The sequence below is a fragment of the Coloeus monedula genome (assembly GCF_965178545.1).
Source record: "Coloeus monedula genome assembly, chromosome: 1".
NCBI lineage: Eukaryota > Metazoa > Chordata > Aves > Passeriformes > Corvidae > Coloeus > Coloeus monedula.
In genome coordinates this window covers 9,937,520-9,960,819 of record NC_138781.1, presented here as the reverse complement: position 1 = coordinate 9,960,819, position 23,300 = coordinate 9,937,520, and the positions used below count along the sequence as shown (strand labels likewise).

Sequence of the window (23,300 nt, the reverse complement as noted above, 5' to 3'; positions counted from 1 at the left end):
GTACTTCTCTCAAGGTGTAAATACCAGAATCTGTGCCCCACAAAAAAGGCAGCCTGAAACAGGCTTGGACAGGAGCAGTTGTTAGCAGTCCTTATGAGCTGCAGAAATGCTAAACCAGCATTTAGCTCAGCTTTGAAATGCCCCCCTTTGCCCATCTATCACTGCTTTTGCAATTCTGCTCAACTTCCAAGTAACTGCTCTGTACTAAGAGGAGTTTACAAAGTGTGGCTGATTATCTGTAGAACTGCAGATTGGAGCCTTACTCCTTTTTTTTTTTCAGACAGTGTAAGTGCATGTGGTGCGTGCACACTGGCCTCTATTTTAAACAGGCTGTACCTCGTTGGGTACAGTAGCCAGTAAGAATCTCCAGATTATCAGGGGTTTCTGGCAGATGTACTGGTTTCCACTCAGACACCAGCATGCACCAAATAATACCTGGGTTGAACAAACATAATGTGTCATGAAACACCATTCCCAGTATTTTTTCAAACGCAGTGGGGACACTGTGTATGTTTTTGACCAGAGGCCTTAGCCTGCTGTGAGGGCAGCCTTCCTACTGCCCTTTGGGTTAGCCTTCTCTTCATGCCACATCCCTGGCTCCATCTATTCCTTAGCAAGCATGAATCCTCCTGTAAACTTGCCTTCAGTAATCTGCTTTTATCTTTTCATCAGAACAATGATGAAAAGGTTAGGCTTCAAACTGAGGAAGGTGTGATTAATTCCTTGATGGCTCAGAGGACTTACTCCATCTTTGCAGCAGGTAAATGGTGAGTTAGCCCTTTAATAAAGTATTTCCCTTTTATCATTGCTGTAAAGGATCCATATTTGATCAGGACAATTGCTTTCCAATGATAAAAGTTTCTTAGATCATCACATGTTTTACATTTAATGCTAGAGCAATGCTTTGGGGTAAATTCAGCATCAAAATAAGCTTATTTTCTCCCCTGCAGTTTTCCTGTACCCATGTGTTTACTAGATATATTTCTTCCTGTTTTGCATCTATGTTTTTCCTACTGCTTTTGCTCATCAAAAGTGCTCAGCAAATAAACATGCATACATCTCTCTTTCAAAGCCAAAAAGACTTCAGCAGCTAGAATCCCTTTGTGAAAATTGTTTCACTTTATCTTCTCCTTCTTTTTCTAGAAAACTACCACAGCAGGTAGCTACAATGTGTGCTTTTACAGACAGGATAATCTATTCATTCAGATCAGTTGCCTTTATAGATTCTTTTCTTTGTTGACCTGGGCTTTATCTTTAAAATGGATTCCCATAAACTGACTCTGTAGGACACTTTGTAGGTATTCATTATTCATATTTTATCACAAAGAAATCCAAAGTAATTATGATTCACGTCCTCACAACTATTGAGGCATCTTGCTTTATTTCAAGTACATTTATTTATTTGTTAATTATGGCCTAAGTTTTAGTACCTCAGCAATTAATTGGAATTTCTTGTTTTACATGATTTTTAAATTCTCTTATTTTAGAAACTCTTTCTATTCTAAAAAGAACCAACACAAAATCATCAGGCAGGGGAGAGACCAAAATGTCCTTCTCCATAGTGCATATTAAAACACAGATGTATTTATGGGCTTGTGACAATCCATTTCTACTTTCTTCACCGGTAACTGCTTCCTCTAATGATGCACTGATGCAGGAAGATTCAGGTGCTGCAGAGAATTCCACATACTCTCAGAACACTTTTGGCTTTCTTTCACTGAATTTAATCTGCAAGCCTAAGTTTGTCTAATTAACTTATTGCCAGTTTCTCTTAGAAGTCTTCAGTTTCTGGCAGAAACCACCCAAGTCTTCTCTGGATTCGTGCCAGGACAGGTAGATTTTTATTCCCCTTCCTAGCTTGCAGCTGTGTTCTGGACAACTTGGGGTGATAGGCCCCAAAGTACAGAGCCAGGCTCTAGGTCCCAATGCTACAGAAATGAGGTTTTTTTCAAGAAGTGTAGTAGCATGTCAGCAGCCAAACTGACTGCTTTATACCCCTGTCACACTTATCTCAGATGAGATGTGCTCCTGAAGTAATGAATAAATCTCAATTTCCTTCCCAAGAAAATCATGTTTGGGTAGTAGCAGTGTACATTATTTAAGGTGAGACAATGCAAGTATTCTCTTCCAGGATATTAGAAATAGGAAATAATTTCAAGTGAAAATGTTTTTTTCTTTCTTTACATTCCAAGAGAGTTCAAGGTTAACAGAAACTTTCAGCTTATCTCCTCAGAAACTGGATTCACTCTGCTATTAATGTCACAAATTTTGACTTAGGTGGAGCCAAGAGGAGGTCTGTAGGCTATTTTCATTAGGGAGATAAATCAGTGATGAAGTATTTATCAGGTGCAATGCCTTTTATTTCCTCATTATGGTTTTGTTCCCCTAGAAAGAAGGTGAATCCAGACTAGAAATAAACCATCTCTTTTCTTGTAGTTCCAAGTCTCCTTTCAAGAACTGTGAACAAAAATGGTCTTCTTCCCTTTTCTTGCCTAAAATACGTTTACATTGCTTCTCTGGTCTTATTTTGTAGTGTTTCTTTAGGTTGATGTTTCAGCACACACAGAAACACTTTATCTGAACCAACAGCAGAACCTCCCTCCTACACAGGTTCCTTAAATCTCTTGCCCATGTGTCCTGTGCTGTAGGTGTGGCTGGTATTGTTTCAGCTGTCAGAAAGGCACGAGGACTGCCTTTATTGTGAATGAAGCACGAATATTAATAAGCCCATAAGCTTCAATGACATTTCATTTAGTGACCAGCATGACATAATAATAAAAGATTCAAATCAGTTGCCAGAGATACAGAGCATTTTGAACCCGCAAAGTTAATAAAAACAACACTACTAGCTCAGGGTGGGCACAAAAAGGTGCAAGATGCATATTTTCAGAACAAACTCAAGATAGACTGATCTCTGTCATTATTCTGTTAGCATAATTTAAATCCCATAATGGAACCTTCACACAGACTAGTCTGACTAGTTTACTTCAAACCAATAGGTAAATTCTCATTCTTCAGAACACCCTTCCAATCAGAAAAGAACATTTTGTGAAATCTGTGAACAACATTATCAGTATCTCAACTCCAGAATGGAGAGCGAAAGCTTCAAAGAAGAATACAGCATTACATCAACTGAATTTTTTAAAGTCAAGTTGGCAAAGCTGAGAGAGGCAAGTGAAGATGCTGACAAGGTTGTTTCACCAGCTTAAAAGAAGCAGCATCTCTCTGCCGTCAGATGGAGTCTACTAGTGTCACCTTCAGTAAGGTGAAGATCCTGCAAACAGTGTGAACTCCCTTTCCAGAGGAAAAAAAATAAGGATGAGCAGAGGAGAGAAAAGAAATACCCCTGAACAGATGGGAAGAGAAAAACAAGATTGGAAAAGGAATGCAGAGAATTGCTTACTATTCTTAACCCATCTGGAGGCAGGAAGAACCACTGGAATGGCTGTGAGGCCACTCTCATGAGCTGCATGTTAACAGCCTTAATGCAAAGACAGAACAGGGTCTTGGCTTTAATGCAAAAAGAATTTCTTGTCCATGAGTTGGGAATTCAGAATTCTAATTCGCTTCTCTAGGACAAAATAGTCCATGCTTTGATTTGATGATTCGAAAATATTTGCTTTTCTGAACTTTCACATATCCACTACATTTTTGGTTTATTAATAAGCAGAATCACATCTGCAGTTTCTGACAATAATTTGCAAGAAAATCATTGCATTTAGCACATGGCAGATTGATTTAATGGCAGTCTTTTGAAAAATTAAGCTCTGAATGATGGGACCTTACATGATGGAAAGACAGACAAAAAAGAAAGATTCAAAGAGTTTCAGAAGCTCATCTTCCTTGAGTGTTCTTGTGTGACCAAGCTGGTATGTGGCCTGACCTCAAAGCCTCCTCATACTCTCCCTGATGTGTGGTAATAAGGGATGGAAACCAGTTTGAATTTTTTCTCTCATGGGATCAATCATTAACTCTTTGCATCAGTGAATCACCAACTGTAAAGAACACTGGTACTTTCACAATAATTAGGAATCTATCTGGAACATTCCAGCCTGGAAAATTGTCAATTTCTTCAATATGTGAAAAATATTAACTAATATGGCTTGGGCTATGTTTGGCTTTAGATCAGTGAAATAACACAGGACTTTACATTAAAGGCCATACAGATGGATAAGGCAAATGGAGAATTTTTTTTAAACACTGAAGGAGATTTTTCTTCATTTGGTGTGACATGTTCTTCCTCTTTGTGCTCTCCAGTTGTAAGAGCTTTCATGATGAAGGCACTGGCTGTCACTATTGCTGTTTCATATTATCCTTCTGCTCCTAACTGAAATGAATGGGATGCACATTAAAACCATTCCTCAGCCTAGTTATTTAGAAGCCCCTAGCTTGCTAGAAGGAACTGGTAGCTATTCAGGCTGGTTTTGGATTGAGGTTTGGTTTTGTCTGTTGTTGTTTGGAGATTTTTATTATTTAAAATTTATTTTGTGTACAGAAAAGATTCAAACCCTCACAGTGACAGTTCTTAAGCTTTTTACAATTATCTTCATATTTATGGAAACTCAAGATGACACAGACAGTTCAAAAAACAGCTTCTGGCTACCAATACTGACCTAGCATGGAAAAATCAATATAATTACAAAAGCAATTAAGCATGGCAAGCAAGGAATCAAACCTTTGCTCAATCTAAAGTAATTTAGATTAACACAAACATAACAGCCAAAAATACTGCTTTCTTAAAGACTGATCCTAGTAAAATTGAACCTGCAACACATCAAATCACAAAAATAACTGGGTGTGTGCCTAAGGTCACTTGGGTTAACAAAATCACCTTCAAGACTCACCATGCTGACAGTGGGTTACTACAAATGTTAAAATGATGGGAATACAGACAGAGCAGAGAGATGGACTATTTAGGCAGCCTTGTGACTTATCTGGAGTCGCTTTGGGCAAGCACCAGTACTTTCTCCATTTAAAATACCTGGAAAAATCCCCAGTAATGAATTAGCACATTGAGAATACATGTGTGTGTTGGGAAAAAGCACATTGCATCTCTAATGTTTTCTGAAAACAGGAAAAAGCAATGAAACTTCCCCTCCAAACAGTATCCTCTCCACTAAACTAAAACATCTTTAGAGGGAAGAATTGGAAAGGCAATAATTTAGATAGAGAGAGGACCAAATAAACAGGAAAATGACTGTAACTGACCCCCAAAGTCAGACTTAACTAGCCAGAAGAATTGCTGGCTCTTTCTATAAGCAATCAATTAAATGATCAGAAAACAGAACACTGTAAAAAAGTAATTTCTTGAAAATATAATCACCTTCTATGCATTTTTCAGTGAAGAAATAGCTCACAGTGCCTTAACTAAGTGTGAAGCCTCACTCTTCACATCTCATTAGGGAATTTGGCCACTATGAGCCACTTTTAAACCACAGCAGTGCTGTGGGATGTGTTGCAATCAGATGCGAACAATGAACCCGTGTTATGAACACATCTCCATTTTAGAAGAGCACAATATTGTTTGGCTTTATGAACACATGAAAATTGAAATTATATATTCATAAAGCCTTTCTCTGGGTCAGAGCAATTTTATGACTTTAATCATGAGGAGAAGAATTAGCACATTAAATGCTCAAAATAGTTCAGTGCACACTGTCTGTAGAAAAACGTAAATGAGTAAGACAAACTAACCCTAAAAACTGTATCTAACACGCCCATAAAGCCACAGGACATCGGTACTTAAATTCAATTTCTTTCCTTGGGGTTAGACTGAGTACTATTTTACACAGATAAAAGTACATAAAAATCATGGCATATCAGAAAATAGTAATGAATAGGTAAGAAGATTCATTATTATTTTCTTGAAGAACGATGTTTCCTTTCTATTTTATCAACTGCACTGAAAACATAGTTAACAACACTGATTTGAAAATTTTTTTCTAAATCCAAAGAGAAAGGGGATTTTTTTTATGCTGATAGTAAGTAGAATGTCCAAATTCCAGAAGTTCTGTGAGAAATAGAAATAAAGCATTTAGAAATAAAGAAAAAAGTAAACTTCCATTACCAGACTTCAGGACTGACATTTCCCTTGCAATGCAAGAGCTGAAGAGATTTTGTTCAATTGTATAGTAATGGCATCAACAAACAGAAAAATGCAAAATTCCTAACTAAAATCCTGAATAAAAATGCAAAAGAAATTCTTCTCTCATTTATTTTGTGTCAAATGCATTAATCATCTGCAAGATAAGAACGCCTGTAAGATGAGAACACATTTTGAAAATGTGCAAAACATCTGGCAAATGAGCAAACAAAATGAATACCTGCACAAGCCCTGGAGGTATAAATTTGGAGCAAAGTTCTTGTAGAGGTACCAACCCTTAAATGTCAGTTGGAATACAGTACATTTTGCTACTGACACCACATTTTAAATTTACTAACTTATATAAAAATATTTCTCCCACATGTATCTGACAGAAAAAGAGAATAATTTTATACTCTTAAATATGATCATTATTTTTTTCCCAGTTTTTCTGAACATTAATTTTCATGAGCTGTCCCTTTTGGAAGAGCCTCCTGATGCCCTCAAACTGTTTTGTCTTTGCACCTCAGCTTGTTATTTTGTATGATATTACTAAATACATGAGGTTTTGCTTTATTTTTTTACCACAGCTTCAACATACTACCAGGACAATGAGAGCAAAGCAGTATAATTTTTCTGAAGGCTAAGAGTAACCCTATCAGAGATCGTGTCCTTACTGCATAGATCTATCTTTATGTCAGCCTATTGAATAGGGCAAATGTTTGGAAACCCCTAAGCAAGCACCACAGATTATCAAATGAATCTTTTCCAAATAGAGCTGTGTTTTCATAATCTCTATACTTTCAATTACTGTCACTATTTAGCCATCAGTCTGTAGTCACCATCACAACCAGTACTTTCAGGTCCTGTGGCATCCTCTAGTCAGGCACCTCTCACAGTAACAGACAAAGGTGCTCAGCAGTTTTGTGGCCAAGGCCAGTAATTTTTTTACTTACAAAAATTCAGATCCAAAACTTCAAAAGTGTAAAAAAACACCAAGCAAATACTCAAATAAAAAAAGGGGAGAGGGATGATAAGAATGTGTCCCTTTACTATCTCCTTGGGGCAGCCTCTATTTTCTGACTTCCACTGTGGTGCAAGGAAACAAGCTAAAATCCAAAAGCATTCCTGCCCTGGTGTCAGTGGGTGGTGGATTGGTTCTTAAGTCCTCTCTTTCCATTATGAGCTTTCCAAGTTCCAGTAGTACCAGTCAAACCAAATTTGACAATTATGTCAAGTGCTAAAGTTTGATGAGCCTGAAATCCCTATTTTAACATTAGTAACCCTGCTTCATAGAGTTCCATCTCCTCCAAGCAAACCTCCAAAAAGAATTCAATGTGTTTGCCCTCACTGAAGTGTAACTTGAGCTCATGGTTCAACAGTCATTAGTACCAGATTTGAGCAGTGCTGAATTACAAAGAACTACAAACTGCTTCTTGATCAAGTGCAGACAAAGCCTCTGTAAAACCATCCAGTGTGTCCAAAGCAGGAACATACCAAATTTCATGGGTTTGCACCAATTTTCGAAGAATGGAAAATACTTGATCTGAAGTCGAGTGATGACAATGTCACTTTGTTACTCATTAAAATTTTCTGAATAAAAGAACAAAGAGAATGACTTTATACCAAATCAATGTGTTTTTCTTCATCTGTCTGCAGCATTATGATTCAGTATTAGGATCAAAAAGTTGGGGTTTGGGTACTATTGAAGTATGGCCTGGATCAGAAGCTGATTCTTATTTTTGCACAAAACTGTTAAGTCAAGTGTGGTGCCCTGAACTACTGAGATGGCCACTACACATATGGTCACAGCCCAAAGTATCAGTGCTTAGCAGTCATGCTGAAAATGCAGTCAGTGCTTCTAACTAAAGGGTTATTCATAACATGACTTTAACAGCATCTTCAGTCAAGTCAAAGACGACGCTTTTTTCTCAGAAATAAAATATTTGTGTAATTCTAATGACTCACAGGGAATTTACAGGCTGGTTATCTTTCAAGTTTTGTTAAACAAATGTTACTAATAAGCAGCAGGAACATTATTTGAATGACTATATAAGAAATGGCTATTGTAAGGCATTTTGATTCTTTTTTTCTTTTTTTCCTTTCTCTTAGCAATAGAGGAAACAAACATACAGAGTACTTGAGATAACCACAGATCTGAGGCTTTATGTCTTGTTGAGCTTACACAGTTAATATCACTTCTAAACAGATAAAACTGATGCAAGAAATACCTAAAAGAGCTAAGCTGAAGTTTTGAAATGTCTCCTCCCAGGGAGAATAGTAACATACCCTTTAAAGGTTCCCTTGAGGGTTTCTAATGAAATCAGAATGAGAACTTTACAGTGACATAATGTGCATTAAATACAATGTATTGAAATTAAGGTATTTCAATGCTTTAAATTAGTGTAAGTGGGATAATTTTGATAATAATGTTTTCTGTTACGGATATTGCTTGTTTCCACAAAACAAAAAATAATACATTGTTTCACTTTCAGGATCTTACTCATAACTGCAATATTGCAATGAGTGTTTTGGTGGTTTTTAGAGTTTTTCTGGGTTTCCTATAAATTTAATGTATTAGCTATGTCTGAGACAATGCTGACCCTTTTATCAGTATTTAATGCAATTTATATTCCAAAGCAATAGTTCCTAGTTCAGGTATTTTAAAGCTTTCCAAAAATCTTTTTATTTTTTTAGTTAGGAAAATGTTGTCTTGTAAATAGAGAGATGGGACTTCCAAACAAGACAAAGCTATTGTGCAAGCTTTTTCCTGGTCTCTGTGACAACCCTCACTTTGAGAGTGTGTTCCACCTCAGCTATGGAGGGATATCAAAAACATGCTTTTCTTCCCTTCACGTAACTTCCAACCTATTTAAATGTATTTTAGTATTTGGAACAGTATTTGGATGCCTGTAGCTAATTTGCTACAAAAATCCTTTCTAATTGAATGCCCTGGTGTTCATGAATATCAGCAAAACACATCTTTTCATGTGTTTTTGCATATAATTCTATAATTTCATGTTGCATTTCTGAAAAGGAGTTCTTTGCTCCTCAGATTCAGATTAAAGACAGATTAATCAAAAGTTCTAGACTTCTTTTTTTTTTTTTTAAATGCACCACCTTTGGGATTTGAGAATGTCTGAGGATTTCAAGTAATACCAATAATATTTACTGTCTTCCTGTATAACTGTAGAAGAGAATACTACATAAAAGTGAGGGATAACCGAGTAAAAGACTTTGACAGTTTTTCATAGCAGAAAACTCAGAATTCAAGAAGAGCAAGCTTCTATGGAATAGAAAAGGTTAAAAAAATTTAAGAGCGCATTACTTCCCTGCTCACGAGCACCAACACAGAATCTATAAATAGCTTTAAATATAAATTAAAACAACTTTCATGCTAAGATATCAGAAATCGTGATTTATTTTCTCAAAGACTTTATACTCACAATCTCATCTCCTGGCAACCAATATCCTTCTTGTTCAATACCAGCTTTTGACCCTTTACACCCCACCGTCAGGGTTTCCACAATGAGACCATCCTTGACTGCTAAACTCAGCTGACGTGTAGTTTCTTTTGGATGCATACCATGGACTCGAGACATATACCTGCACACAAAGCACAAAAGTCTTTTAAAAAGTGTTAGTTTTCAGCTATTTTCAGATGAGTTAAAATAATACACAGTCTAAGTTTTAGATTGTTTTTAAACATTCGAAATTTATATATCTTCCCCCTTTACTTAAAATCAACTTTTTTCTCCTTGCAGCTATCGTGTACACACTTAGACAAGTAGTAGCACAGTACTCCTCTACCAAAAAAATCCCAGAATTAACACATACACTGTTTGGGCTTGTCTCTGCCACATCCATTTGTGCCCTTTAAATTACCTTAAACTTGCATGTCTCCAACACTTCCTATAGCATACATACTACAGAATGTACCAATGAATCTTTGTGATGCTTGTGTGTACAACACATTTACAAAAAACGCAAAATTTATATATCACACAGGAAAACCCAGCAGCTCAAGTTTCTGTGCTAAGTGGTTTTTCTCCTTTTCTGGAGATAACTACCATGATCACACTGTGACAAACTGCCTTGGTGAGAAAAAAACATATGTAGCCTTAACTGTGTATAGACATGAGATTCAGCTGTGTAATGTTGACCTTTGCCCAGTATAATTCACTTCTAGGCCAACACCAAATATTAACTTGGAGTAAACAACATAAAATTATTTTCTCTCAAATAAAAATGACCTTTCTGCCTTAAATTCATTACAATTCAGGTTTTTTAAACAAAATTCTGAGAACATATCTAGGAGTTGCTGCACACAGAGAGCTGCAATCGCATGCAATCAGCAGACAAGTGAATTGACTTGGATCCAATTATTTTGTGGACAATATTTTCCTAGTTATAGATCTGTTAAAGTTACAGAGCTAACTGAATTTCTCTCAATTTTTATTTCTCCAGGTATTCTGTCCTTACCTGTTTCCTAAGAGAGAAATCTGTAATTTGCCTGCTTTAAGACAAAGCTGACAGCTATAGTATCCTCTCATTCCTGCTTTATAATGAATTCCAGCAACCATGACTCCTTTGTGACTGTCATCACAAACACCTTCACAAAAAATGTAATTATGATCACGAGCAAACTCAAGAAAGATTTATTTTAAAGCAGTAACATTGCATGAAAAAAAGAGAGTTAAATCAGTTCAGATTTTTTTTAATAACATGGCTGAAAGGAATTTTTAATGCTTTAGAAGTTATAAACTTACAATAAGGAGTGAAGACCATTCCAATGGTCAAGTCTTCAATCAACCCCTCTTTTTGAAGACATTTGCCTTTCAAACTTCTTGCTGTTTTGGATAAATAAAGGTATTTTCCTTTCCTGCTTTCTCTCCCAAGCTTTTGCTGGAACTGGTTCATGCTAATATTTTTGTTTTGCTCTAAACTGTAGATAAAACCACAGAGTAGATTTCTGACTGAGTGGAAGTATATATTGTTATAGTAAATTATACAATAATCAGAGCAGCACAGAGCATTTATAAATTTCTGCTTGGTATCAGAGGCATTTACATAAATGCAGCATGTTTTCAGGATCTTGAGTTTTATTATTTTAGGATAAAAACTCTTAGAGGCAGATGCTACCATTTACTATATTTTACAATGTCTACCACAACATGGCCCAAGCCTGATTGGTGTGTGCAAGCTAGCACTGTCTAAAAAGTAAGTAATTGATACAAAAAGAACAGTATTCTGTGCAAGTCTGCGCTCCAAGCTAATATATATGAACCTTCTGGTGGTTTGCACATAGGGGCAAGGGCCAAAATCAGAAGATAAGGCACTTCAGTTCTGTATCACCCTGGGTGGATGCTCATCTGCCCAACCTGATCCCTCTCTAGTTTTACAGAAACCAAAACTCATCATGAGCACCTGTTCAAGTGAGATTAAACACCATAAATGAGTTTTCCAAGTTCTCCAAATTCCAAGGTCTGAAACAGGCAGAGACTCAAGTCTATTTACTTCACTTTCAAACAGAGTGCAAGTGAACACCACTAGTCTGTGGAAGCATAAAGTGCTGAAGCTTTAAACCCACACGAAAACAGCTCATTTGCTTATATAATCATGTTACATGTATTTCGTGTGTGCACATATGCACATATTTATGCAAACACAACTAGCTTTTTAAAGTGCAAATTATCTTCATCAACATTTGCTAATGTTACTCTTTTTTCAGCAAATTTCCATTTTTAACTCAGTACTAACAACCTCCACAACAGAGCCATAGAATTCACATGTCTGTAATTAATTCAAGTCCTTAATAGGTCTCAAAATACAGAGAATAGGCTAACTATCATTCTTCCCATTTTAGTGACAGAACAAATCAGACTCTGAGCACATAAGTCATTTCCCTACACTTATATGGTGGGCTGCTATAGGTCTGAGAACAGAAATCAAGTATTAACCCAGTGCCATAACCCTCAGGGTATCCTACTGAAGGATGTATTTTGCACTGCATCATCTCTAGTTGCAGAAACTCAATCCAACCAAATTTCTAAATGTAAGCTACAGGTTTCGTGATTTCTCACTGATATCTCTGAACAGAACAGATATATAATACCAACCAAAAAGCATTAAACCAACTGTAATCATCTAAGAGGTTTAATCTGCCTATTTCCACTGTGGCAGGTTGTGCCCTAGTGAAAAGGAGCACAAGGCTCAGAATCACCCATTTCTCAAATCCAATCTGTGTTCTCAACCAGAGTGAAAGCACTGCTACCTACTAAACTGCCTCCCTATTTTCTCCAGCTGTAAATCAGGAGTAATAAATCCCCAGTGGCTTTTTGAAGAATACTTTAGTCAATGTTCAGACTGTGCCACTGGAGAGCCACAAGGGCTATGCTTTCTATTTTTAAAATAAAATGTTATCACCTTTCATAGGAAAGCACGCACGTGTAGAGAGAATGGTTTTACTTCAAAGAGTAGAACTGCTGTTAGAAAAGTGCACCCTCCCCCAAATTTTTACTTCATTAAAACTTGTGAAGTGTACATGGCTAGATATTCACAAAGACTAAAAAACAACACTGTAAGGTTTGGATGAAAACTTATCTTGTTTCTTTTCAGCCAGAAGGACAGCAGGTAATAAAAGAAGTGACTAAGGCACAGGACTCAAATCAGAAAAGATAGTTGAAGTTCTTTAATAATGAAATGTGAAAAAAACTGTCACAACGTGAAAAATGCTGAAAACACAGAATAAGTTAAAATCCAGCTCAGAGACAGAAAGCATGATGTCTGGAGTCCCAACTACTATGTCAGCCTCATTACTGGATCAGGGAAAAACAATATTGAAATGCCTTTGTGCGGAAGTGACACCACTAATCCAGGGAGTGCACGTCCCTTCCTGGCACTGCATGCACTGAAGCATCTGGCACCAGCAAGTTCAAAAACAAGTACAGGAGATAAAGCAATCCCCAATTGCTGTTTTCAACAAAAGTTGATTAGCCTTACCTTGGAGACAGGGAGTTGAAGGAACACTGGTTTGTTACGCTCTTGCCCAGCCCTCCGTATCAACAGATTTTGGAGTGTAATACAACCCAGCCACAAGCAGTAAAGCAAATACACTCATATGAGTGAGAATAAGGCACAGAGACAAAGTAAAATCCTCTAAATCAGTAAACCAGCCCTAATCAGATAGGGGGCTGAAGAAACCATTTCAAAACTCGGCTAATCCGTACTATATAAAATGAAGGTCTGTCTGATGAAAAGTGGAGGTTAGGCCTGATAATCTGCATGTTAAATTCAAAATCTCACCAAATGAGGCTGCCTGTCTGCAGAATACAGAAGCAACTCAACTGCTGCTGAAAATTAGAGTGTTTATAGGTCAGTATTTTCTCAGTTTATAAACCGGCAGTGCAAACCTCCTTGACATTAGCATAGAAGAATCTAGCAAATCTAGCAAAATTACAGTTTTTGGAACCAACTTTTAAGGGCCTAGTAATGCATGTTTTCAATTATTGCAACACCACTTGGAAGGCAAAGGCTAAGGATCTTTAGCATGTAGTTTGTTCATTAGCACCCTTAAACAAACCTCATTGCCACACCATCAAATGTATATTTAAATGTGGTGACCTTCAGAAACAAGATACTACCAACAGAATCAGGTAGATGCACATGTGCACACACCTAATATATGTGTGCATCTGTCTGATGATAAAAGAAAACCTTTAGAGGAGACTTACAGAGTATAATCACTAATAGATTCATAGATTGTATATGTATGTGATGCGCATCTGTATTTAATACACAAAGTACCAATCAGAGAAATATGAAACAACAATTTCAAATCTCTTTGGGACGGCAGATGAACATTAGTCAGGTGTAAGTAACAATAAAATATGGTCATATTCTTCTGTTTATATTATTATGTTATTACTGTTACCCATCCTAAAATCTTGACCACCTCTCAGACACCATAGGGACAGCCCAAGGGACCAGCACATGTGGAAGGAGGGGCCTCCAGCACTTCTCAGAGGGGCCACACAGGCACCTGCTGTACACCCCATCTGAGCCATGCTGAACGCTGGAGAGGAAAGAGATGCAGCAAAACCTGGTATGGGCATTTCCAGACTCTCCCTCCTTCACAGCAACAAAATCTCCAGTAACTCATGGCACTACCAATTGACAACTGGATCTTGCCACCTCCCTTTGCTAAACAAACTGGACTACAGGAGTACCTGATCCACCTCTAAACCACCTGCCTGCCCAATATATAGGACATTACAGAAGCACCAAAGTCTGTCAGCGTATCACCAATTCACTCCTAAAACTTCAAAATACTTTTCTCAAATTGCCAGTTTCCATGAAGTGTTTCTATTAAAAACCTACATCTAATATATGTGCTTCATAACACACCTTAAAACTAAAGAAAGAAGCTTGGTTTGATCTTAGGGGTGTGCAGGAAGCAGACTCTAAAGCTGTGATCACCATGGGAGCAAAACAGACACAGAAGTGGCCAGCACTTGCAGGGGATCAGATGGTGAACTTTTCACCTACAGCTGTCACACAGCTCACAACTCCTGCCTGGTGCTCTGCAAGACACAGCATGAAGCTAAACCCCATCCCAAAGAGTTTAGTCTATACAGCTACAAAATAGAGCACGTAAAATAGCTAACTCTGCTCCTAAAGAGTCCTCTTGAAGGCATCTGTGGTCGACTGAGAGGCAGCAAATGGTCTACATGGGCACTGCTGTACTGCAGCCCAAAGAAGAAAGCTGGGCAGAGAAGGAAGGAAGGTTATTTAAGGTAGGAAGCTGACATGGGTATTAAAAAAAAAAAACCAACCAGTTTTTCTGAACTCATAAGGAATTGCATTTTCGGCCACTTGAACTCAACCAAAAGAAAATAACCGAAAAATGTTACAGCAAGGGTATCTGTACATAAAGACTGAAATAAAACACATATCACAAATAGCTGCAAAAATACAACAGTGTGGCAAGCGTAGGTAGATGTTAACTTTCATGGCAAGCACTGTGATCTTGGTCTGATCTCTCTCAATGCTGGATGCCTCCACCCTCCCAATGAAAAGGGAAGTAGCAGCCTGCTGCTGCCAGCAGACTATCCACTGAGCAACTCATCCAGGGATGAGTTGAAAACTGATAAATTTGAGGTCTGATAAAATGAGATCTGATAAAATTGAGATCTGAGAAAATACAGCAGATCCCATTAAACTCAACTGAAAGTCTGCCATTAATTTTAAATGTTACCTACAGGTACATAAAAACGTCCTAGATTCAGGGACAGACCTTAAGGAATAATACATAAAATAGAAGGAAAGCAGCCAAAAATCTGTTCTGAGTTTTATATTGTCTCCCTACCTCTAGTGAAAAGTGATGCCTTTTGCCTCAGTTCCAGGGCATGACAGCTATTTTATAGAAGGCCCACACATTTCTTTTAAGACCTTTTTAAAATATAATTTGCAAAGAATAGGCCACTTGGTCATACTGAAAATAAAAGTAGAAGAGATGGCTGTGATTGATTTATTCTTTTTTAACAAATGCAGCTACATGGCATAAGAACTTCAAATACACAGGCCCAGATCTCGGGAATCCATCAGCTCTCCTTGTGGAAAGCCAGGTGAAGATCTGTGCTCACAGTTGTATCTCCAGGTCTCAGCTCTGAAGCTCAGGTTGCCTGCTCCCACCATGTAGCACTATGGGACCAATCAACTCCCATAAAACACAGCCTAAACATTATGGGTATTTGACACATATATTCCCTGCTTGCCAGAAACTGAGAGCTGGTCTGAGAGCTGAGACAACACAGACACACACAGGAGGTAGAGCTGGCTACAGTGGGGATGTAGCAGCTCACTTTTGTTTTCTAGGACACTTTTTGATGTGTTTCCACTTTCTGAAGTTTCAATTATGGATTATATTCACTAAGATAAACACAATCATGGCACAATTTTCTTCCTCTGTATTTATATTCCACAATGGGATGCAGGTATATGAACAGGCTGCATTTGATTTCCACTGCACTCCACATACCAACAGCACATGCACAGACCAGGCAGCCACTGACAGGGCTGCTGCCTCTGCAGTAAAATACTTCTTACGTGATCCACATTTTATGCCGTCCAAAATTCCAGGAATTACAGAGAAACCATGCATTTACTTTTCCCTCTGACATCAGTATCTGCAACATTCATTTTGAAGACACATACACTATCCAAGCAGTAAGTGTTTTTAAAGTTTGTTTCATCTTTCCTTTGTAGTCAAGAAATTCAGAATTTGCATGAATATGGAATCTAATTTTGTGCAGTGTTTTTATAAAACAAAAAGAACGCATAAACTTGATAGTGAAACAGTGAAATCTAGCAGTTCAGCTAAATTCAGATCTGCCTGATGTTTGTGCTGCTGCTGCTAAAAGGAAGCTGAGGAGTGATCTCGTTTGTGAGTGCTTTAGATACCACAAGCACCATGCATGCACCTATAATGGTAATCACCTGGGTCATTTCTGTAAAAAGCACAGTAATGTTAACTCAGGTAATTCCCTGATTCAGTAATTTAAACTCCCACTCTTGCAACTTCACTATACACTTTAGATTGTGTAATCCACCAGTATGGCCATGAAAAGCAAGTAATTTAGGCACCAAGCTATTCAACCCTTATCCAGAAAAATTTCCCCACCACCTTCTTATGGAGGAACTTATCTAAAAAATGGCTCTACTCCTATTTTCCCAACCTAAAAACCTGTATGTGACACTGCTGGTAATGCACATGTGTGTGCACTGGGAAACAAGCACTAATCATGCAGGGGTGCTGCATGCACAGGTACAATTGTTCAGGTATCTGCAGGGCCACTGTTCCATCCTGCTCTTTTCTTTGGATGTACTGAAGAGACAAACAAGTATTACATGACTCAGAATGTAACATCCTAGCTAATACCTTGGAAATGAAATATTTAGTCAGTTCATACTGAGCATCTCAATTCAAAACATGTTAAAAAAATAAAGATTTGAATGCTTTCATGATTCAGTTTTTTAGAGCTTTCTATCTAATTTCCATTCTTATATGGGTCAAAACCTTTTTCTTTCTGTTTTTGGGGGTGGTTTTGTGTGTGTGGGTTTTTTGTTAGGTTACTTTTAGTCTAGCTGAGTTTCAGAATCATCACTCTGTCACACAAATGTTCACCTTATTACCATCTAGGGAACAACACAATGGCTGGAAAAGCCATCAGGGCAGGGCTGCTGCTCTTGGTGATGATATTGTTTATATGAATGGGAATATGAAACCACAACCTAAAATAGATGGTATGAGTAGTGCTTTGGAGATCATTCTCTCTCCACTGATTACAGAGAAAGCCTTGATGAGCACTTCAGGTCAGATAACAAGCTGTTAAATGGCCATGTCCCACTCATTTTTATCTCTTACTTCTAATAGAAAGTCACATTTATTTACAGCAAAGAAACCAAACATAAGCTAGAAGTTTCACTTTCAAATATTACAAAGATGTTATGATTTGAACAAAAACCATAATGGTCATGACATAAAAACTGGTTTGCTTTTAATAATTAGAAATAAAATTAGCCTTTTATGTATTTTTCTGTGTAAACTTACACAATTTCAATACAAATATTAATAGAAATATGGAGTACATGAAAATGGGGACAGCGATTTTCAAATCAGTTCCATCCCTTTCCTTCTCAATATTACTACTGGAGCTCATAGGTTGTATGTATTGTATTAAACATTGGATATTACAGCTTTTATAGTAATACTCAATAAGGAGAGTTTAAATGAGTATTCACTTACTAACAAACATCAAACAAGGAGTATGGCTGCTGTTAATAACAATGTGTTTGTGCTGTTTCTGTGAATCATTTTATTTACCATAGTCATGCTCAGCCCAGAGATGACTTCACCTACTGAATCAATGAAGAACACTGACCTCTGAGACAGAAAAAGAAAAATGCCACGCTAGCAATACCATGTAAGACCATTCCTAAGAGAAGAATTATTAAATAAGGAGCATTAAATCAAGCAAAATTCATCAGAACATGTGAGCACCTATTTATTTTTTGCAGAATGAACTGTAGGAACAAGACGTGCATGCAGTAATATTTCTGATCAAAGCAAATGCACAAAAAGCTCCACTTCACCTTAAGCTCCAGTCCTTAACAGAATAGCCATTTATGCTAGACCCTTACAGGTGTAATGATTGCACAGCCAGCTACAACATCCTATCCATTCCCTGTATTCTGCATAAAGCAGGAAAAAAGGCAGCAAGGCTGGAGCAATCCGTCAGTCCCCTGGTGAAGAGTTTTCCACACCAGGCACTGAACTAGTCTTTGACAGCCAGCACTGGAAAGCAGACTCAGCAATTCAGGAAGCAACAGGGGACAATGTCTCAGTACCAAGTTGAAGGAAAAATCATCCCTAAGAAATTACAAATAACACTGTTGAATACTTGTGGACTTCTCTTTCTGTATTCCTTAAACCAGTTTAATTAATGTGATTAAATAGAATTGTTACACAAATTGAAGAAATAAGCTGTATCAATAAAAGAGCTTGATGGGAAAAAGAGTAATTATTAATATGCATTATAAACTCAAGATAATACTTCAAGCAAATCTACTAATTTAGCACTTTTAATTCCATGACTACTCAGAGCAAATGCAGATAGGTTCTTTATAGATTTTTTTCAAGAAAAGTTTACATTTTTTCCTGCAATCCCTGTTTTCACTCTCCTTAGTCAAATAATCTAAAGGCAGCCCTTAAAATGGACCATTAATATGAGCAATATTAAAATTAAATAATATCCAAACCAAAAAGTCATTCCAAAATCGTGAACAAAATTAAGATAAAACACCCTGTAAACAGATAGGTAAAAGCTGTATGATGAATGTATCTATCTACAGGGAACACAGGTGAAATTTAATGAACATATGCCATTGTAAACACCCCTTGTGCAATTAAATCACAATCTGTCATTCCTTCTTAAGAGTTTTATAAAATATGCATGTTTAGCTTGGTTTCTCACTTTTCTTTCAACTTTTTTTTTTAATCTGGGTATTAAAAATTGTTATTAGCTTGATGAGTATTACCTCATTGGTCAGTCTCAGTACAAATTTACAAGCAAAACTGTGTATCAGTTATGATGCAGGAGCAGGTACGAACCCCTGTACTTTCCTGCATATATGCAGTTCTCAGTGTTCTTTTTGTTACTTTATAGAATATAAATGAGCTTTTGAAAATATAAACCAAATTTAACCTGAATCCATCATTTAAACTCACTGCGACGCCATCAGTATAAAAAATTAATGTGTCAAACAAGCCAAGCATTTTGGTGTCCAGCACATTTCTCTGCAATGTATTGCTATGCTTGTTAATTGCTAGTTATGCACCCATAATACGATTTTTATATATGACCAAAGTAGTACTTGTACTAAAAATTTTGTTATTAGGGAATCAAATGATCAAATGATTTTTAGACTGGTTTTTGTTTCATTAATATAATGATTTTTAACTAAATTGGTCACAAATTGCTGAAAAAGCAGAGAAGACCTTTGTTTTCTGCAGTTTGATCTCTGACTAAGGATTTACAAGCCTTAAAACTCTAAACTCAGGTCATTGTCTCACTTTAACACAAAAACAGTGTTCTGAGAACAGAAAAATCCCACACTGGTTTGGAGCCTAAGGAAGTAGCTGGAGATTGACACAGAGGAGCCAGACAGAAAAAAGCACCTTGTCTTTACCTGTAACAGAAAACACATGAGGAGGCATTGAAAATTAAGAGTTTTCTACCCTGTCACCACCCAGTGATGTATTCTGTAATGCATATTATCTATAATTCTGCCAGTCCTATAGAAACTGAAGTCAGTTTTCTCACTAGACAGGCTGCCTCTGGAAGCAGCTATGTGGACTGTTGAGGAAGTATTATGCTTTTTATTGTTGGACCTTGTACTCCAAACTTTTGCTTACCCTTGCATAATCAGGAATTGCTACTACACTGCATGCACAGAAAACAAATTCAGTGTACTGGCCAGGGTTTCAATGACACTGTTTGCTTCAAATAGTCACATTTAAAACATACATGAAAATGATGTGCAGATATAGAAAAGGAGCCAGTAACTCTGGTAAAAAGTGAACTCAAGTGATCACTGCATTCTCCTGCATAACAGGAGGATGCTCTACTTCAAACAGTTGCTTTCAGATAAGCCTGCTCTCCAGCAACAAAAAGACAAATATTTTAGGGGAATAGCTTGACAAAGGATAAGAAACCAACAAAGCGAAAAAAAACATTTCTAAGCCTTTATTTCAATCAAAGAAATATCAGGGGCTACAATACTTCTTCTGTTCATGCAAAGTTTAACAACAGGATTATCTAGTTATAAATCCAGAGTCATCTGCTCTTCTAATCTTTCCTATGGCTTACTATTTTCATTTATGCATGACTATTTAGTTGCAACATGCAGAATACTAGGAGGATTTAAATTTTCATCAGGAGTACTATAAATAGTAACAGATTTTTTTCTGGTAAGTTTCTAAGCTTCAAATAAGCAATTTTGTAAGAATCTTGTTCTTCTGATTTTTTTTTCTTGCCACTTCACACATATTCTTATTTATATACTTGTGTGATTATTCCCTATCCATTCAAATTGCTCATTTTCTTATTTTTACTCTGTTGTGTTTATTCTGTACCTGAGAATAAATTGCTCATTCTCAACTTTACTTTGATCACTACTTCTATAAATTGTTTTCGGTTAAAGTAGACAGCCTAGAAAGAGAACAGCAAAAGAAGTAAGGCAACAAAACCATATATATGAACTTCAACTCTTCTCAGACATTGACTAGAGAAATTCCAAAGACTAATACTTGGAGAAGAAATCCCCTTCCTAGGTCCAAATGTCAAACTGGGAGGGTCACATACTCAATCTACAACTGTTAGCAACTCCATCTCAACGGTGGAACCAGAAAATCTCATTATTTAACAGTAATCTTTCATACTGAGTAATTCTTTTCTGACATGATATCCCATCAGTGCTGATTAATGTCAGTCTGCACAGAGCTAAGAGAGTCTACTCTACACTGGCTTGGGATCTGCTCATTTCTGTTTGATGTTCTGACTTGGCTGCACCTACATTAAATTACAATATAGCAAGAATGAGCCCACAGAACAAATATGGGAAAAACAGCTATGACCGTTTAGGCACCTACTACTGGACCATCCTACTTGAAAACCAATTAAAAAATATTAAAGTATCTATTAATGAGAAAACAATATTTTTTTGTAACACCAATGGGGTAAAACAGCTTTCTGGTTGATGAAACAGATGGTTTCAGTATCACTTTACTTGAAAATAATATAAAGTGTCCAATTTCAGCATTATCAGTTTTATCCTAGCTAGTGGTCTATCCATCAGCTTCATCCCCCCCAAAGTTGTGATACCTCTACCCTGTGTCTATGGCCACTCTTGGTTTCATTTCCACACTAACTTATTCACAGGCTCCATTCTGGAAAAAGACAAGTTCTTCCTCCAGGGAAAAAGCAAAGGATGGCATGACAGAGAACACCAATGTAAACCATGTCAACACTGGCTCCCTCTGCCAAGGGCACCCAACCCTGTTGCAGCACGCTGTGTGTCCTCAGACGCCTCCACATCGTGGCTCTATCTTCAGGTTTCAAGAATAGCATTGCTGTGGGCTGTGTTATTTTTGGCACTTAGAACTGAAGAACCACACACACATACAAAACAAACAAAAGAATATGTCAGGGCCAAAGAAACACTCTATGAGCCAAAGGCAATGAGGTGTAGACCCAGCATAACTGCTCCAGAGAGTGCCAGGGCATTCCCTGTCATGGTACACAAGATGGTACAGACACAGCCTATACAAGAGACAGAGAAACACTAATCAACTTAATCAATCATGAAATGCAACAAAGGGAAAGAGAAAAAATCACGAGGAAGAATGGGCAGAAGAATTATGTTTTGGTTCTTTACATTAGTCTTCATGGAGTAGTTTAGAAACCAGAAAAATTATCTTTTTACAATGAAAAAATCTTGAAAGCTGCCAATAATAGTCTTAGAAGACCAGATTTGCCAACTGGGTATGTTAATAACATTAACTCAATAGCTAATGAACTATGAACTAATCATAAAGATTATGAAATGTTCATATATTGCTACTGAGAAAACCAAATACTTTGTGAGAAAAGGGCTATATATTTAATTAATAGTTAATTAAATCTTATGAGTCCAATTACCTGTAAGGGAATTATGAAGAAACCACTGTAAAATGAACTGGAAGATTGGAATGGCCAAAAAAAGAGAACTTTAAAAACATGTCCGTACAGAAATACTTACCAATCTGCTATGCAACTGAATGTCAATAATTTATCCTACTCAGCTAAATATGCATGCCTTTTTGCCAGTGTATTTTAAGCCGTTTTATTCCATAGAATCAATTCTTGAGGTTACCCCAAAACCAGAACAGATGGAAGATAATGAGGAAAAAACAGGAAGTCAAAGCATAGTTACAATTTTTAACACACTTTTAGGGATGAACTATTTTTCAGGCTGCACTCTTGACAGAGAATTCATAGGATATGGGAAGCTATTTCTTCACTAGTGCCTACAGCACAACTAATACCAATAATGCTCATCTAAATAATTGATACACTAGGGTCAAATTATCCCAATATCAAGTCTATACAGAAAAAGAAGTCATATTTCTTGATGAATACCTCTTAGAAATGTAATTTTGTTATTAAGAAATGTGGTGGGTTTAGAAATATTAGCTATTTCTTGTAGTCAAACTTTAAACTATTGCAATTCATTGACTTGAGATACACTGTGACAATATAAACCAGGTGAGAATATTTATTTTCCATACCTTAACAGAAATGCTACTACTGCCTTCAAGTGAGCTCTATCATTAAATAAAAATGCATTGAATATACTGGAGCTTATGTACAAAGATAGGAACTTAAACATATATTTTAAAATTCTCTTCCAAAGGTAGTTTGCATTCAAAGTACTAATTCCTTTAAATTCACATCACTCTTGCTTCTCGTTAGTTTTGGTTTTCAGTCCTTCATTCAGTTTTCAAGTTACTGAAGAATTCTCTCCAACCCATGGAAAGTGCATTTCCAAATATAAGGTACCCTCACAGGTAGTCAATAAAACTGCAGAATCCCTTTCATACGATGATTTGTTGAGTGTT

The 23,300-nt window shown here is 36.9% G+C and overlaps 1 protein-coding gene across 3 annotated transcripts in view; it reads right to left on the bottom strand.

Annotated features, from left to right (window-relative positions):
- ZMYND11 (zinc finger MYND-type containing 11) overlaps positions 1 to 23,300 on the bottom strand; it is a 105,401-nt gene that overhangs the window by 34,462 nt on the left and 47,639 nt on the right. For all 3 annotated transcript variants that reach the window (XM_082293830.1, XM_082293831.1, XM_082293832.1), the window contains exon 3: positions 9,529 to 9,688. In XM_082293830.1, the coding sequence (XP_082149956.1) occupies positions 9,529 to 9,688 (160 nt within the window). The remainder of the gene's footprint in view (positions 1 to 9,528; positions 9,689 to 23,300) is intronic.